This window comes from Melospiza georgiana, chromosome 2 (genome assembly GCF_028018845.1).
Source record: "Melospiza georgiana isolate bMelGeo1 chromosome 2, bMelGeo1.pri, whole genome shotgun sequence".
NCBI classification, from domain to species: Eukaryota; Metazoa; Chordata; class Aves; order Passeriformes; family Passerellidae; genus Melospiza; species Melospiza georgiana.
The window spans coordinates 101,531,451-101,548,799 of record NC_080431.1 but is presented as its reverse complement, the minus strand read 5'-3'; the positions used below and the strand labels follow the sequence as shown (position 1 = coordinate 101,548,799).

Sequence of the window (17,349 nt, the reverse complement as noted above, 5' to 3'; positions counted from 1 at the left end):
CAGAAACCACATCCATGAAAATACTGAAGTAGCCCATTCCTTAGGAATTAAACAGTAATAGGGATCAAAAAGGTTTAACTTGAAGGCTTCAACTTGCACCATAAAATGGAGTTGCAGGGCAGCTTAAGACAATAGAAATCTGTCGCAACTCTATTCTCAAACCATTCAGATGGTTTGAGTGTGACAGCAATGCTCACCACCAGGAAATATCCATGGTCTGAGCAGGAGGCTGGACAGGCTGACCTTCAGAGGATTCTTCCATGCTAAACCATTCCGCAACTTCATCAGACCATGGAAAGGACTGGCTTAGAGCAAAACCAACATAAAAATTATTGCTTTCTCCATAAGATTGACTTTTTATTAGCTTTTTCCTGTTTATTTCTCTCTATCAACTTCCCTCTAGATCTGACAAGCAGCAAAATTTCCTCAAGGGAAAGGACAAAAATGTTCAGGCCCAAAAATCAGTAAGATCACAGCAGTAGCAAAAATAAGGCCCTAAAATTGCTGTGAGTCTCAAGCTTTTGTATACAAAATCAGCCAAAATCTTCTGCTCCTTCTGCTCTCTGAAATACTATACTCACACAAAACCATTTTTAATATGTGCCATGCTTGTATTCAAATTAACATTACAGAATTTCTCATAATCATACTACACAGCATATATAATAGATGGAAATAAAACACTTAGGATTTTAAAGTGGGTAAATAAAACATATTCAAATTATTTCATATTAAAAGTCCAGTTTAATACAGCTTGTGGAGTACAGAAACATGCTGGGAGAATATTAGATGATTGCTATCCTCCCATACTGAAATGTATTACTTATATTATAATGCTATTTCAAGTAAAAGGGGCAAGTTAAAAGGGAATGGGTGAAGTTCTGAAACCTTTATGTACCATGGCCTAAACTTAAGAAAAAATATTTTAGAGGTTTGCAAAATGACCCTGGCTGTGCCATCTGTACAGAAGAGATAATGAATTGATAGTAACATCTGAAAATATTTTGATAAAAGATTCTTCTCACACTTTTACAAAAGCACTGCCTGGTGATGGAAGCTGCCCCTGATTAGCTCATGTCATAAGGGCTTTCAGAGATTTGAAAGAAATCAAATTTGCTTCAGCAGAAAGAATAAACATCTCTTCCCATTCATGCCTTAAAGCATTTGCTCCAACACATTATAATTACATTTCATTTCACCAGAAGATTCTCCTGGACTCTCTGTTCCTCCCACAATTTCAAAATTACAATATGTCTGCTTGCAGTTGAATGGATATGTACATATGGCACAAAGTAAATTATTTAATTAAAAAGCAGTTAATGTTGCTATGAATTATGTTACTTCCTTTTACAGAACTCACACATACATTTCATTGTAATAATACCTGGTTTATGCATCTTTAATCAAAACCAAGCAAAGTATTTGAATTGCTCTTTCTCCTTCAGTGTGATGCAATTTGTTAATTTGCATGGATATAAAAAGCCTTAGAGACAATAAAAATGCTATCTCACTGATCTCCCTCCTGTCTTTATTGGCATAACAGTCAACAATCATCTCACTATATCATTCCCAAAATCTAGGTGTGAAAATGAAGGAAAGAAAATTAAATTCTGTTTTAATTTACATAGCCTCATGTAGTATTTGCAAAAGCAGTTGTTTTGAAAGCCAGAGAGAGCTCCTCTGCCAAATAACAGTCAGTGTAAGGACAAATACTATGCACACCTCCACAGAGGAATCACTGGCAAGTCACTGGCTCTATTTAGTCTTGGGTCATTCTTCTCAAACCAAGATCTATCTAATGGAACCACCCAGTCACATTGCAGCAGCCACCTGGGCTGATGTTCCCTAGTAATGGTGGATGGCTGCTAGCAGTACATGGCTCCAAATGGTTTCCTGATTTCATCCTGTTTCCAAAAGTACTGGCTTTTAGTGCACTCCTTACATCATTTCATGTAAGATGCATTGCTACTCTGGAAGCACATCAGTGCACGTGCTGCAGCCAGTGCTGTTGCTGTGAAGCATTTGATACTGTAGGAATATGTCCTGTAGGAATGTGTACAATAAACCACACAGTGTGTAGGTATGTAGCACTGTTCACCTTGCACCTGAAACTGCTCAGAGCTTCCAGTGGGCTGGAAAGTCTGGCACAAAACATCAAAGGCTTCTACCATGCCCTTTACCTCTTAGAGCAGACTATTTTTCTCCACGTAGTCTGCTATCCAGAGAAAAATGGAAGACCAGAGCCCAAAAGAGAACGAAAAACAAGCACCTTGTAAGAGCATGAGAAAAAAAACCTAAAACAAGCACCCCAACAACAAAACAACCATGGGCCTCATGTTTCTTAAGGCATAATTTGGCACTCCCTGTTATGGATTTTTTTCCTAGATAGAGTTTTCTCAATTTAAGAGAGGGATGTGGCACTTTTAGGTACTAAAAGCCATTTTAAAAAAACAAATAATCATTAGCTACAGAGGATTAGCAAACATTCCCAAATTGCAAAATTAATGAGTACTAAGGCACTGCTTTTTGTAAGCTAAAGCTGTTGACAGCTACACAACAAGTGCAGCATCCCATTATGTGACCAGTGAGGAAAGAGGAGCAATCAAATGTAGCCCCTTTCCTCATAATCAGGATACTAATCCTTCAGATGAATCTCATTCACACAGATGAAAACATGCCAACAGTCTGCAGAAAATTAGAATGAGATGTGCAGGTACCTTCATGAACTTGAGTAACAGAAACAAGAGTCTCACAGAGGCTCACCTTTACTTCTTGGAAAGCCTCATTAACTCAGGCAGAAAGCCTATGCTAATACAGTTATATTGTGCCTGGCATTCAGCTTCACACTGCCCATCTTTCAGACATCCAAAGCATGACAAATACTTGTTGAAGCAAGAAAACAACATTTCAAAGTCAGCTTCTGAGCCCTCATTAACCCAGAAAATTTGTTCCAATTTGGACAGGTCTGAAATTGCTCTAAATCTTGAAAGCCTTCAGGGCACCAGGCTGCTACAAATCTTGCTTTGGCTCCGAAAGCAAATGCCTCCTAGGAAGCCAAGGCATAGCTGTGGGCAAAAGGGCTAGGGAAGAAAAGCACAGTTACAGGGATCTTCAGCCTTATGCTTTACAATTATTTTTTTGCAGTTGAAGGATCTTGAAAGAATTAAAGACTTTTAATAGTCAATTAAAAATATGTTTGATCCTTCTCCTCTGTGTTAAAAGAGTTCTAATTCTCATCCACGACTTTTTCAAGCACCTGCAAGTTTCTAAATAGGTTGATAAAGACAAAAATTAAATAACAATTTTAAAAGCCAAAACTTCACAAGAACAGAATCAAAATGCTAACCTTAAAAATCAAATGTAAGCTAAAGAAAAAATGCCAAGCAGCCAATAGTTCCACCAATCCTACTTTAGTGAAGAAGTTCCAAAGCCACCTAAGAGTACATTTGCTAGAACAGAAAATGGGTTTTATCCAAGGCACCTCAGTGATTTAAAAAATAAGTATGCACAGCTTACAATGGGAAAAGAAAAGCCAATTATCTTTACAATTATACCATAAATACTGATATTTATTTTTTAAACCAGAGCTGAAAACTATGGGAAAGCTAAGAACTAGCATATTTACTATATACAATCCAAACATTCACTTTCTTATTATCAGTATAATGAATATATTAGACAAACCAAAAGACCTCATATTGATGCCTTGCCATGGCTACCTAAAACAGAGGCTAGACAAAATTAAGAGTATAAAAGTGGGTTTTCATTAAGGGTCTTCAATAGGTGCACCTTGGGCAGTCAAAAGCCTCCGGGGGGCTTTTCCCAAGATGGACAATGGTCACAAGTTAAAAGTTTGGTCTATTTCCATATCAGAGGTTAATCCTCCAATTACACTTTCAGGTAATGAAGTAATTTACTCCAAGTTTGCCCCCGCCCCTTCACTGTTGTTTACATCTCTCTGGGCCTGGGACAAAGTGTCCTTGAGTTTCAGGCCTAGAGAGGAATTGCTTTGTCTGAATAAAAGAGGAGAACAGTAGCTGACAGGCTTGGAGTTTTAGAGTTACACAACTGAAGCAGTACAGGATCTGAAAAATATAAAAGCTAAATCCTAAGGCATCAACATGTAGGAGAGTTGGAAGTCTCAGTCAGAACTGACCTTCTGCCTCATTCTTTAAACATGGCATTTTTATTTTTTATTCATCTTTTGTTAATGACCTTACTTGTAATTCTCAAAGAATTACAGGTCCTTGTATTACCAACATTCTCCTGAGCAAATGAAATAACCAAGTACCAAAGCAAAGAGCAGAAAGCACAGTCTGAGCTATCCCTGTGCCATAAATCAAAGCAGTGAATGTAAACCGTGTTGGGCTGCAGCAGGAATTAGGATTCCAAGGGTATACAGTTGAGAGCAGGGCTGCAGTGCTGTGCCCCACAGTGCACAGCTCACACTGCCCCTTACCTGATGAAGTAATCTCTTCCATCTCTGTTAGCCGTCATCTCCCATCCATAAGGTGTCCCCTGGTTCAAGCTCCAGGTCCCTGAAGGGTGAGGCCAGCCTGAAGATTTATTCCTGTGGCTGCAGTTTTGGAAAATGTGGAAGGGAAAAGAGAGGGGAAAAAAAAGTTATTTCTCTCTTGTACTTCATATGATTCACTTGACATCAAAGTACTTCCATAGATGTGAAATACAGAGTCAAAACCCAGGCAAGGAACGGAGGTTAGCAGATCTATTTACATTTATGATATTCTTTCAGTCACTAGAAAGATAGGCTGTCATTTGTAACAGTCTGAGTTCAGCCCTTTGGTTGGTGAATTTGTCATTCTCCCTCATTCCCACATACACAGTGCTAATTTTCAGTCTTTTTTAATACAAGGAACAGGAAGCATTTTCATTCATCATCATTCCTTGTTCAAATGCCAGCTCTCAGCACAGTTTTAGGGAAAAAAACCAAAATCAAACCAAAGCAGCCACTGCATCACTGCAGATCAAACACACAGTGCAACACCTGGACGAGAAGGAGCACCAACCTTCTCTCTGTTAGCAAACCATTTTATTGCTTCTTGTGCTGGAACGAGGGAAGGCCATGACACTGCTGTGTAACATGCTAAATTGACTGAATATGTGAATCTCCTTGCACTTGATCATTATCCATTAAGCTCTCCCACCAAATAACCTTTAAAAGGCTGCAGCATCTCTGAGCCCACACAGTGTTTTATCCCACTGCTCCAGCACTCTCTGCTAGTATTCCCACTCCCAAAAAAGGGCCCAGCAGCACTCCCAAGTGACAGTGTTTCCCCAGTAATCTGAAATGTTTTGTGAGGTACTGACTCCACACAGAAGAAGATTCAGCCAGCAAGGATCCACCATCGTTTCCCACAGGAATACCCAACGTTTGCACACATGCTTTTCCCCTCACTGGCAGGCATTAAGCTAGTTACTGCACATTGCCACTTTCTCCTGTGGGACTAAGAGGTTCAGAAGACAACAAAGAAGTCTCTTAGCAAAATTAATATCTGTGCAATCTGAAAAAGGGAAAGAGCAGGAAGAAGAGCAAGGGCAACCAAAAAAGCTAAAGGCCAGCTAAGGGCATGTGACAGACAGGCAAATAGGAATGAGCACCCAACATGGAATACAATCTGAAATTTTGACATGAAAACCAAAACCACACAAAATAAGAGCATGTTTTGAATTAGTTTTCTTCCCCATTTTTGTCTTTCTCCACCCATCAAATATATTACAGCTTGGTTTTATGTGCTAGATTTATTTAAATTCAAATAGTAGCAAGGAATTTATTTCCCCTTGCCACAGATAGAGGCATAAGAAATTCTTTTCTTTAGAGAAACAGAGCACAATATAACCTGACAAGCACTTCTGAAGGAACAGAATTGGTCTCCACAGACAACTCAACAAGTGATTGTAAATTGCTAAATTCAATGAAGTTGTGCATAGTTAATCTTTCCCAAAGGAGGAATTTATCATTAAAAACAAACTAGCTGCTCAACCCTCCCCCTTCATTTCAAGGATTAATCACAATTGAGAAAAAAAATGGTGCTTCAAAATACAATTTACATGTAAAGTAGAGCATTACAGTGGAATGCTAGGTATCATTTGGTTTATCAATTACATTAAGTACTCTATCTTCAAGGAGTAGAAAAACATTTCTGTTACCATATTCAAACACTGGTATTTGCCATAAGGCACAGTTTAAATCTAATATTGAAAATGCTAGAATCCTTAAAAAAAATATTTTTTCAAGGCTAATCAAACACATAAATGTCAGATATGCTACACTAGCCCAGATAAATGCAACGAGTCCATTTCTGATCCAAGGAATTGATTAGAAACAGTCATACAAGAAACAAATCCAATACACTTTCAACACCCTCTCATGCAGTTTCTTGTTAAGCTAAACCTAAACATTCCTTTTTCTCCATATGCTTGAGAGACAAAGAAAGGGTCCCTCCCTTCTTTGACAGGAGCCATTCTACAATGTGAGAATGTCAGCTTAACTACATCTACAGACTTCAAATAACACTTTGGAGTATTTGGAATCCTAACCACTGCAGTTAACTAAATACTCTAGAATGTAACCTTTTTTATCAACACTGTATAAAGGATACCCATCCATTCAACAGTTTTCATTTTAATTAGATGTGTTTCACAAACCCTGTGCTATAATTTCACCATCTGTTAAATGGATACAGTGACATTTAAATTCCCAAGTAAAGTACATCAAACTATCAGATAATTTGTAGGAGCATAGGACAGTGATGATGATCAATATTGTAACTCTCTGCATTCAAATTAAAGGCTCATCTTTGAAAGGATTATAGTATTAGTGAATTTTAAGGTGCATCTAATTCCCTTGAAAGCTTTCTTTGAGCCCTTAAAACCTTAATGGTGTCAGAACCATATCATATATGACAGGTAATAACTGTCCTACTTAACTATAAATATGTCTGCATCTGATCTACTCCTCCAGACTTTCATAAAATCAGTGGGATACAAATTGGCACTTGAGACACTGTATGCACCTACATTAGATGTGTGCAAATTCACAGTGGCTCCACAGGGAAAAAAGACATAATTTTTCCTACAGCTATTGTGCAATTCAATAATAAACATTCACATCATCACAATAAAGCAAGGTCTTTACTCTCAGAGGTGACTAGGATTCTCAGCTGCCTGTACAGTCTGAAAAAAGGAGCAAGTGAACTGCATTTTTTTCTACACCTCCCTTCACTTGTTGAATATAATTCTGCTTGTCTGCAAGAATTCTCTTCAGTGGCCACTATGAAGGGGAAAAGATGGCAAAGAGGAGATAAATGCCAGGAATGATAAGCAAGTCAGACATTTCACCTGGGGGAAGAACAAAGTCATCTTGGTAATCTTTAAGTCAAGAGGATGCCTTAGTGGTGAGGAAGATCATCAGGCCCTGGGAGATCCCAGTCCAAATCCCACCTCCAAGCTGGTGACCTTGGATAAATCCCTCAGGTCAGTGATCACCACTCGCCATTTCCTTCCTGCACAGGCGAAGGAGGAGCACGCCAAGGCTGCCAAGGTTTATGGCACTTACAAAGGCCAAAAAGACAAAGAAAATGCACTTTCTACTTGAGCAAGCCTGGCTGCAGAGGCAGCACTGGCACTGCTGTCAATCACCCTCCCTGCTTGCTCATGGCAATGGAGAGCCTGGCTGCTGGAGAGCCTTTAGGAGCACAGGCCAGCACCATGCCAGCAGGGGTCTGAAAAAAAGGCAGAATAGCTAAAATATCCCTCAACCTGCTTTTTGCTATTCCTACTGTAGAAATATAAAACCTGATCTCTCCGAATTCCTTGACATTAAACAATCAGTTCATTAAATCACCAAAGTGGTGATTACTGTGTAAGGAATCAATGTGTCCTGTGGAGGGACATTCTGACTGATAATGCAATAGCTCTGCCACAGAAAACATCTTCAGATCAGCCTTTTTTCTGTCCTGTGCTTGAGTAATGACCTGAAACATGAGATCATATGTAAAGTCTCCTGCACTGTACCAGTGATATGCTCTTTACGTGATATGGAGAACATACTCAGCATAAACCATGCCTTAACAAGAAGTGGAAATCTTTAGCATTATCCACTTCTTTTTTAAAGATCAAAACTAGAACAGTTTGAATTTTTAAAGATTAAAGATATAAATTTTCTAATGTCCAGAGCAGTTCAGGTAGCGTTAATAATGAACATAGAAAGCAATACCATTTCTTCTTTCAAACGTGGAAAAAATAAATATTTAAATATGTTGAAAATTTCAATTTAAAAAAATTGACAGACAATACATACATACAGACAATAAGTATGTAATATTGCCCCAAACTGTTTTCTTTTAACCAGCAATTGGAGATTCCTCTCAATAGGTCTTTGCTATAGAAATCCTGACAAATTTTTTTAACTGTGCCACCTCTATAGCTCAAGCCTGTAAATTCTGTTATAAATATAGTTCTTCCCTGAACTAGTGGAAATTAAGCTCTCAGGCTGTAATTTTAAAACAGCATAAACTGGCACTGACACAAAAGCATTCCCATTTTCCCAGCATCTCCTGCTTCACATCACAGTTGCTCCTGTGCCAATGAAAGTAAACTGGTTCACCTTAAAATTAGCAGCTAATTTTTTTTCCATTCAGATTCGTCTCTGCTTACTTCATGGCCTCACAGATGGTCACATGGCAGCAAAAATAAATGGTAGAACTGCGTTCTTCAGAGAGTTCTTTGGTAAAGCACTCAGTTAAATTGAATATCCCGATTGTATTTAGCATATTTAACGTCTAATGGGGCACAACACTCAGTATACAGTTGGGGCATGTCTTCCAAAATGTTCCCATCAAAGAAGCTCCCCTTGAAAACTCCCCCTCAAAACATCTACAAAAAAAAAACCTTAGCTTATTTTCCCTCTGCCTTATTTTCTCCCAGTGTTGCTTTTAATATCTGTTAGCTCACAGCACAGGCTATCAAAAACTGAAAGGATCCACAGAGTTTCTGACAAAAATCCTCATAATTGTTTAAAATCTCTGTATGTGGAACCATATGGAGCTCTATGATTTTCCTAAGTATAAATAATTTGAAATATTAATATTCTATGCCTACTTTCTCTTTATGTATTAGTAACTTTTTAAGCATCTACCTTGGATTTCCTCAGTTGGATTAAAATAGTGCTAATGTTTTGCTAATTGCTAATGTTTTATAGCAAGCCCTTGAACCGCTGCAGCTGTGGTGAATGGCTGAAATTACAGAATGTTTATTATGGGGATTCATTCACATTATAATGTTGTGTTTACCATTTGGATATTCAATGTCCTGGAATCATCTTGTTCAACATCTTGATGTTTCCCATAGTACCCCCTCACACACAGGAATTATTTTTCCCTGAAAGCACTGTCTGCAGGGGCAGCAGTGACTCACACAAGTGAGACCGCATAGCACAAGCAGCTCAGCGCTGCAAATGGAGTAACAGTGTCGATACGCTGACTTCCTTTACTATATTAATATTTACATGAAGAAAAAACTTCCAAATTTTGAGTCTTGCCGCGTAGCCTGGCTTCATTTCAACTCTCCACTGGTACAAAAGCCAGTTCTCTGCTTCCCACATGCCAATACATAGGGCAGTCCCTCTCCCACCCATCATAAAGGGAAGACATCCTGCACAAAAGCCACACTGCACTCCCAGGGCTGCTCATGGAGGACACACAGCTGCACAGCACAGAGGCAGCTCTAGCCACAACAATCCCAAGGAGTACCAAGGGGAACACCAGAGATAAAACATTTTGAATTATTTGTTTTAAAAAGTAAGAACACCACACCTGAAGTATCTGCAGGGCATGTCTATCTGCAAATAGGAAACATTATTGTGACACAAGTGGAGTTCAGTAACCGTCTCTCTCTGATATTTAATCTTGCACTGCCTCAGGAATGAAACCCTTCTTTCTCAATCCAGTTCTCACCCTCTCCTGTCCCAGAAGACTACAGCAATACTTTTACCTCCATCATACCACTTTAACTTGAAAAAATGAGGAATGAAAGTTTTAAAGAATCTGTAGAGATACTATCAAAATCAATCATCACACCCTGCTATTGAAACTCTCCTGAGGGGCACACAGACATGATAGACAATAGTTTCTGGATACAAGATCAAGGACACCGAAAGACTTCTTGTCTTTGAAGAGATGAGTCCTATAAACCCCCAGAGAAGTAGTTCTGCCAGAAACTCAAAAGAAGAAAATTAACTGCCCCAGACACCTTCTGCTGTAGTAAAAAACTTAATTCATACTGAGTCTCTTATTACTAAATCATTTCAGCACAGAAGGGAACCCTAATGACTTCAGATATCCATCATCTTCTACAACCCACACGCTTTCAAATCTTTTGATGGGTAAGAAAGCAGAAGGGTTTTAGTCCTCATCTAAATGTGTTCTATTTTTGAAATTTTGTATGTCAGTTAAAAGAAATTTGATGAGTATCATCCCACAAATGAGTTTAGAGTTTCAAACTTGTAATTAACCAATCAACAAAGGTAGAATTGTTGTCCAAGACTGCCTTTCTTATTTGATCATAAGAATAAAATGCTAGGAAAATATTTTTGCCCTTTGAAACCTGTCATTCTCAATAATTTTGCAACATAGCCATGCTCTTGGTCAAAGGTAGAATAAGACTGCTGTATTCTACACACTGGCATGAAATTTTCTCACTGCATCATGCATCATCAGGAAAATGCAAATGTTATTCAGAAAATAAACACCTTTCTTGTACCTTGTGTTGGTTTTTTCCATTTTCCTAGTAAGGTCTATGAATAAAACCAGGTTGCCTTTCACCGGTTGATCAGAAAACTGAGTCTCCAGCTCAGTTTTTCTTTCTTAGGCATAAACTACTCCCCAAACACTGGCTGAAGCAAAAAAAATTCCAAACTTTTTTTTCTCCTGTCCCCACTTTCCATCACAGATGTTCTGAATTATTCACAATTTCACCAAGTACCACTCATTCTTACTCCAAACAGAGCACGATGCTAAAGGCTTCACTCGAACTTTAAATCCTTTGGGGGACCAGGGGAAACCTCAAGTACAACTCAAAAATTCACACTGAACTCCTCTATGCAATTCACAATTGTAGAGAAGTTACATTTCTAGAAAGCCCCATCAGACTGTTTTTTCATAGATTTCATTAGCTTCCATCTCAGTGCCTAAACCAGATTTTTTCTAAATGGCAGCCTATGCCTAGATTGAGAACAGAAGACACTCCAATGAATTATGAATTCCTCCTCCAGAAGTCCCTGCTCCTGCTGCCAGTCATGAGACAACAAGGGTCCATGCTGTGTAGCTGATCTGAAAGGTAAAGGATCCCTTTTACCAGGGATTCCATGGGGAATGCTCCATGTCATCTCTCCTGCCACACAAGCAGGAAATAACACCAGCAGGTGCCCATCACTTCATCAGGGAAAAAAGAAGGCAGTTCCACATGGCCAGAAAAGTCTATTTGTAGACTTTGTCAGCCACTCACAGGCTCCAAACACTTCAGCATCAATTCCAGACTCCTGTCTGTATCACAGGCAGTACAGAACAATGAAGAACAGAACCACTGGCTTTTTCAAAATGTCCCATTACACACCCCACTGTACAAGGAATGGTTCCTCTCAGTCTGAAACTACAACAACATGATGTTACCTCCAAACAAACTTTGGAGGATCTATGTGTAGAACATTTTTCACCAAGTATCTTCCAAAATTTTATTTTTGCTTTCCTCCCTCTTTAACTGATATGTGCAAAGACACAAGTAACCAAACAGCACAGTGAAGTACCTATGGAACACTCTTGTTTCAGACATATAGAAAGCTCCTCAGAATTGAGTGTTGGCTGCTCAAAGAGCCACTGTTGTCCTCTGTGGACCCATAACCACCAAAGGTACAGGCAGGACACTGGGACAAGGTATGAAACAAACCTTGTGAGGCTGGATTGTTCCAGGCACTAACAACATCCACATGCCTTGGAAAAGGTTCAAGGCAAAGGCGTTGTCCTTCCTTGAGGTACCTTGCCTGCCCCAGAATGCTTCCTTTCTTAGATTCCACAAAAAGTTATAAACGCTTTAGCACTGACAGAGCTGTTTCTTGCACTGCCCTGTTCCATGTAAGGCGAGTCTTCCCTTTCAGCAAAAAATGCGCATGTACTCTGATTCTCCACAGTCATTGCTGCCCAATTAATGCACTTTTATGTCTGTTGTTTGGTTTGTTCTGGGTTTTATTTGGTTGGTTGGTTTCATGGCCTTCTTAAAATATCTGATACAGGTCACATTTTTCATTTGCCTGTCTCTTTTTGCTCTATGTTTTACATCCATTATTATTAAAGATGTGGCCCCATTTCATAGAAAACCAAAGACTCCAACATATTTTATTTTAGACAGCCAGCACTTCTCATTTAAAGCACGCTGACCCCATCCATCCAAGTCCTGAAGAAATTGCTTTCACCTCCAGAATTTTGTTTGCTAAAGCCAGAAATTACCCAAGCAGCAAGTAATGGCTGGGACTTGGATGCCTGTGAAAGGCTCTTTGACATTCTGTTCCATAGGATGCTTTAGCTTCATGCTAATGTGAGCTAGTAAGTGAAAGTCTCTAAAAAAGCTGATGTGTGAGAGATGTTTTTCTCTGTTTTAATGGGGATTTCGACCTTAGGCTTTCTCAGGCCTATTCGGTATTTCAGGAGAAAAAAAAAAGTTCAACAAAACAAACCAATGAAAGCACACAAAGCATATTTGTCTCTTTCTCATTTAGTAAATGGAGTACTGATATTTATTTCTAAATCTTCTGAAAAATCTTTGTATTTTTTTTCTCTCCCAACCTAGTACATGCAGGAAATCTTACTATATGATCTGCAGCATACCCCCAGACCAGGCACCAAATTAATTATTCATAAAATGCGATCCCTGACAAAATCACAACTATTATCATATGCTGAATTTTATCTCACATAAGATTTTTAGGGATTTTTTTTTTCTTGCTTTAATGTGCTGTTACTTCTGCTCTCAACAAACATTTGTCCTCTTACCAGTTTTGCAGTGATGTGCAGCCTGGACTCACCACTGTGTTTCAGGCAGAAGTGCAGGAATTTTGCCTTTTCTGTCTTATGAAAAAAATGTCCCATAAAACCTCTGGTAGAAATGCAATCTATCTCATCGACTGGATTGTTACTAATAATGAGAGTTTATGGTAGGAGAGAGCAGAGCATTGCAAACACAATGCTGTAAAGTGACATAATATTTTAAATAAAAATAACAGTATAGCATATAATTTCTTACCACCTCTTACACAACTGCCCATTTTATGCCATAAAAATTTGAGGTGCATATAGTTATTAAAATTCAATTACGCACAGAGCATTTGGAAAAGCTAAAGGGAATCTCATTTTTCTGCATAGTAGATTTCAAATTATCTTCAATACATGTATATGAATACAGTCTGCCTGCTGTGAGAAAAACGGACAATCATACACTGGAAAAAGCAGCTCAGAAAAATTTCAAGCACTTTTTGGTAAATTATTTCTATTTCTGTAAAGATATCACTCACGTGTCAGGCCTGTGGTCACCTGGAAATTCTTCATGGCATACTGTTGCTGGAAGGTGACATTTTAGTCTGTAGGACAGTGAGCTTGCATTAGAGGCATGAAATGATATGCCAAAAAGGAAACAAAATGGCTTTTGTAAACCTGGATTAAAGCCTAACTTCCTACTGCTTGCTTTTGGTAGGAGGTCTTTCTACATCTCAAGATGAGCTCCATCAGCAAAATAGTAGAACAAAAGATCTGGCTGGATCTTAAGAGAAGAGTACTGCAGAGAAAGGAGAAGAGTGAGAACACCCTCATATTTACCAGTTCTTCAGATTTCTTCTATGACTTAATCTCGCCCCTTTCAATTTCTTGGGAAATAAAATGAAATAGCCAATAAATTACATACAGGTAGCCTATCTTAAATTTTGTAAATGAAATTAAACCAATGCTATCCTCTTAGTTTTGGAGTGAAAGAAAAGTATATTTTTAATATTTTCCCTACACAGAAATCCAGCAGTAAAAAACATCACTGCACAGTGGTTACAGAAGAAGTTTTGAGAGCCGAAGGATCATCTCCTTACAAAACATATTTGATGACCTTGAAATGAGATGCAGCCACTGACCACTGGCTGAGTTTGCTTTCCGTAAGCAGCATTTCCCCTTCAAAAATCTTAATTACCAAACTAATCAGTCTGCTCGGCTTAAATCTAATTTCAAATACTTTATACAAGAACATGATTGTAGTTCAAACTGGTTTTTTCTAATTTGTAGATTAAAAATACCCTAAAAGCTCAATATTCCACTTGCCTTTAAACCAAAATTCTCAAAACTGGGAATATATGATAAAATAGCCATCCTGCTATTAAAAGTGACATTAAAAGTAACAACAACTATTGAAAGTAACAACACTATGCATTTTTCTATACTTCATTCCCAGCAAAGTTGCAAAGACCTTCAGAAAAGGACCAGATAAATCGTGTGCTGAGCAATCTGCTTACATTCTCAAAACATACACAGAAAAGCCTGTGTTTCTACTGCTGTCATGCCACAAGGCTGGGATTTTTTAATTCTTTTCTTTGAGTTCCTTTGTATTTCTCAATAGAGAAAATTATGGTTTTTATGGCAACATACTGAGAAATATTGTAAGTAAAGGGCATGTTATGTAGTAGTCAGACATTTTCACCAGCGGTAAGAAGCCTGCATCCAGACAGGAGGTTATTTAAAGCACTCTAAACGACAAGAAAATCTGAAGCAGTTTCATTCTTAGGAAATTACCACTTGGCATATTGTGCTGCAGAATTATGTCACAAACCAAGGCATGTGTAAAACCTTAACAAATGAGAAATAATTATTCAGGAGTGGGGTGTTAAAACTTTTTCCTTAGCGTTAGTGACTTCATGAAGTGTGAGCCAATAAAGTGGAAACAAAGTCTCATGTTTCAAATTTATTTTAGAGCTTACATACTTAAGGGCAAGTGCACTACTTAACTATATGCATCAACAGAATACGAGGTGCCTTAAAAACTAACTAATGGAACTCATTGAAGATCTGAAGCTGTGCAGATCCAATACAAAACTGGAGACAAATGATCTCAGGACATTCATCTCTTCGATATATCCCAGGCCAAACCACAGGGGAGCTTTGAACAAGGGGCAAAACATCCATCCATAAGTGACAGAGGCAGATTCCCATGACAATTGATCTAGATATTTGCTCAGGAATTATTTTCAAAATATTTTTTTCCTGCATTCTCTACTGATTAACATACATGTCTTCCTGAAATTCCAAGGAAATTACTGCTTTCCACACAAGAAGCTACAAATGTGAAAAGTTGTAAAAGAAGGACAGGAGACAAATGAAGAAATTTCTTGTTTGCAAATTAAAAAAAAAAAGAAAACCAGAACCAAGGCAAACTTAACTCTTGGACAAGAGCCCCCTCTATCCCAGAGAACCACAACAAGGAGCACCAGTAACATTAATCTTCTCTCTCAACTTAGAATCACTGTTCACCCATTACTCAGTTTACAGCAGTGGTGGTGAAGTCAGTGACTGCACCCTTTCCTTTTGCCTGCCTTTATGATTAGCAGCAAGGCTTAGAATCCAGCTTGAATGGTGTTTTAGCACCAGCTGCCCAAACCATGTGTCTGTCTGCCATTTTCCTGCTACACAATGACCAGCAAAAGCTTTTGCTGAGCTCTGAGGCAGCAGTGTTCATGCTCCAATAGCAACCTACACATTTACACATCACAGAATCACAGGACAACTCCATTTGGGAGGGACCTCACAAGGCCAGCTCCTCCAATTTTCCACTCAAAAAAATTCAGCATTAAAAACTCTGAAAAATAGTTATTACACTAAAAAGTAGGAGTTAAATACTTTAACTCTATATGCCTATCCCATTAATCACAAAGCAAAAGACAGAAAAAGCAAAGTTTGCTGATTCTATTCTTTCTTGTTTTTTGGTCTGTATCCTGTTCTTTCCCCAACAGTGTTTCCTAACGCAGTGATTTTTAAATATAAAGTCTGGAAACAAAAACCTGTAACACAAAATGCATGTTTTTTCTTTAATTTGATTTATGACCTGAAAAAAATTCTGAAGGCAGACATTACTTTTACAACCAAAAGAGAAAATATAATTGTGAAATGTTGCTGCATAAAAAGCTCCTGAATACCAAGGCTCCAGCTATCTAAATCCCTAATATCTTATGATGTTAATCCATCTAGGTAAATGGACTTATAAATTTCTTCTAATAGCAGGCTCTTAGAAATGAAATTACACATACACACAGGAAAAAAAGAAAACAAACTAAAACCATAACCTAAATCTTTCCCCCTCCAATTTTCACCAGTCCTTGGTTATATGCCATGGTAGGAGTTTGGGTACATATGCTTGTGTATATTCTGGCAAACTACAACTGCATTGCTACTGTGATAGCTACTAGAAGGTCCCAAAAAATCTCTCACAGCCCTCTGCAAGTGATAGCTAATGAAAATGATACAGACAGAGGTACAGCAGGCTGAGCTAACCTACTTACAGCCACTGACAAGCAGCTTCCTTTAAGATCTTGGAGCAGAAAATGAAACTTTCCCTGCAGAAAGAAAACTAGAGGAACTTTGCAACTTACACAGGTTTAATGTTGTTCTCTGACAAAAAGCTGTATTGCTTCTGGCTGTTTTCCTACAGTAATGTAGATTAATCTGTTTGCAGGTTGTAACTGCATGTTACTCCAATGAAGGATTGCACCTACACGCACACTCAGATGGAGTTCAGCTCTTTGATATTATGCATTCTCTAAATTTGTAGTTCTCAGAGCTTGCTATTAATTGCATTGCTAGGAGGAATCAAATTAGGCACAATATCAATACAGGAAAATCAGAGAGAGCATACAGAAACACTAAATTTTAGCAGTCAATGCAATTCTGAAATGAACTTCTGTGTTTTCAGTGCAGAAACTGCTTGGAGTCACCCAGCCACACGTGGGTTTAATCCATTTAAGGGCTGATATATGCATTGTTCCACCTACCATTGTATTGTTTCCCAATAACTTCACGACATATCCCATAAATTAGGTCACCTCATACCAACAGGGAATGAAAGAGATATGTTCAATTGAACTGGCCCCAACATCAGCACCAGCTGTATCGTGTCAGGCCTTCATGAGACAGTCTCAGCACAACAGATATTCTGGAACTAGTGAGCTAAAGGTTTAAAAATTATTCAATGGGTATATGTGATTTTTCACAATTAAAAAAAAGTAGCATCTTTCTGAGTTGCAAGAAAGAAGACAGA

General features: G+C 38.3%; 1 protein-coding gene across 3 annotated transcripts in view; it reads right to left on the bottom strand.

The window, feature by feature from the left end:
• The window catches only part of FRMPD4 (FERM and PDZ domain containing 4), a 291,675-nt gene that overhangs the window by 102,491 nt on the left and 171,835 nt on the right, over positions 1–17,349 (bottom strand). For 2 of the 3 annotated variants that reach the window (XM_058045280.1, XM_058045278.1), the window contains exon 2: positions 4,460–4,576. In XM_058045280.1, coding sequence (XP_057901263.1) covers positions 4,460–4,576 — 117 coding nt within the window. Of the gene's footprint in view, positions 1–4,459; positions 4,577–17,349 lie in introns of those variants that run through there. The other variant, XM_058045279.1, reaches the window with a different exon arrangement.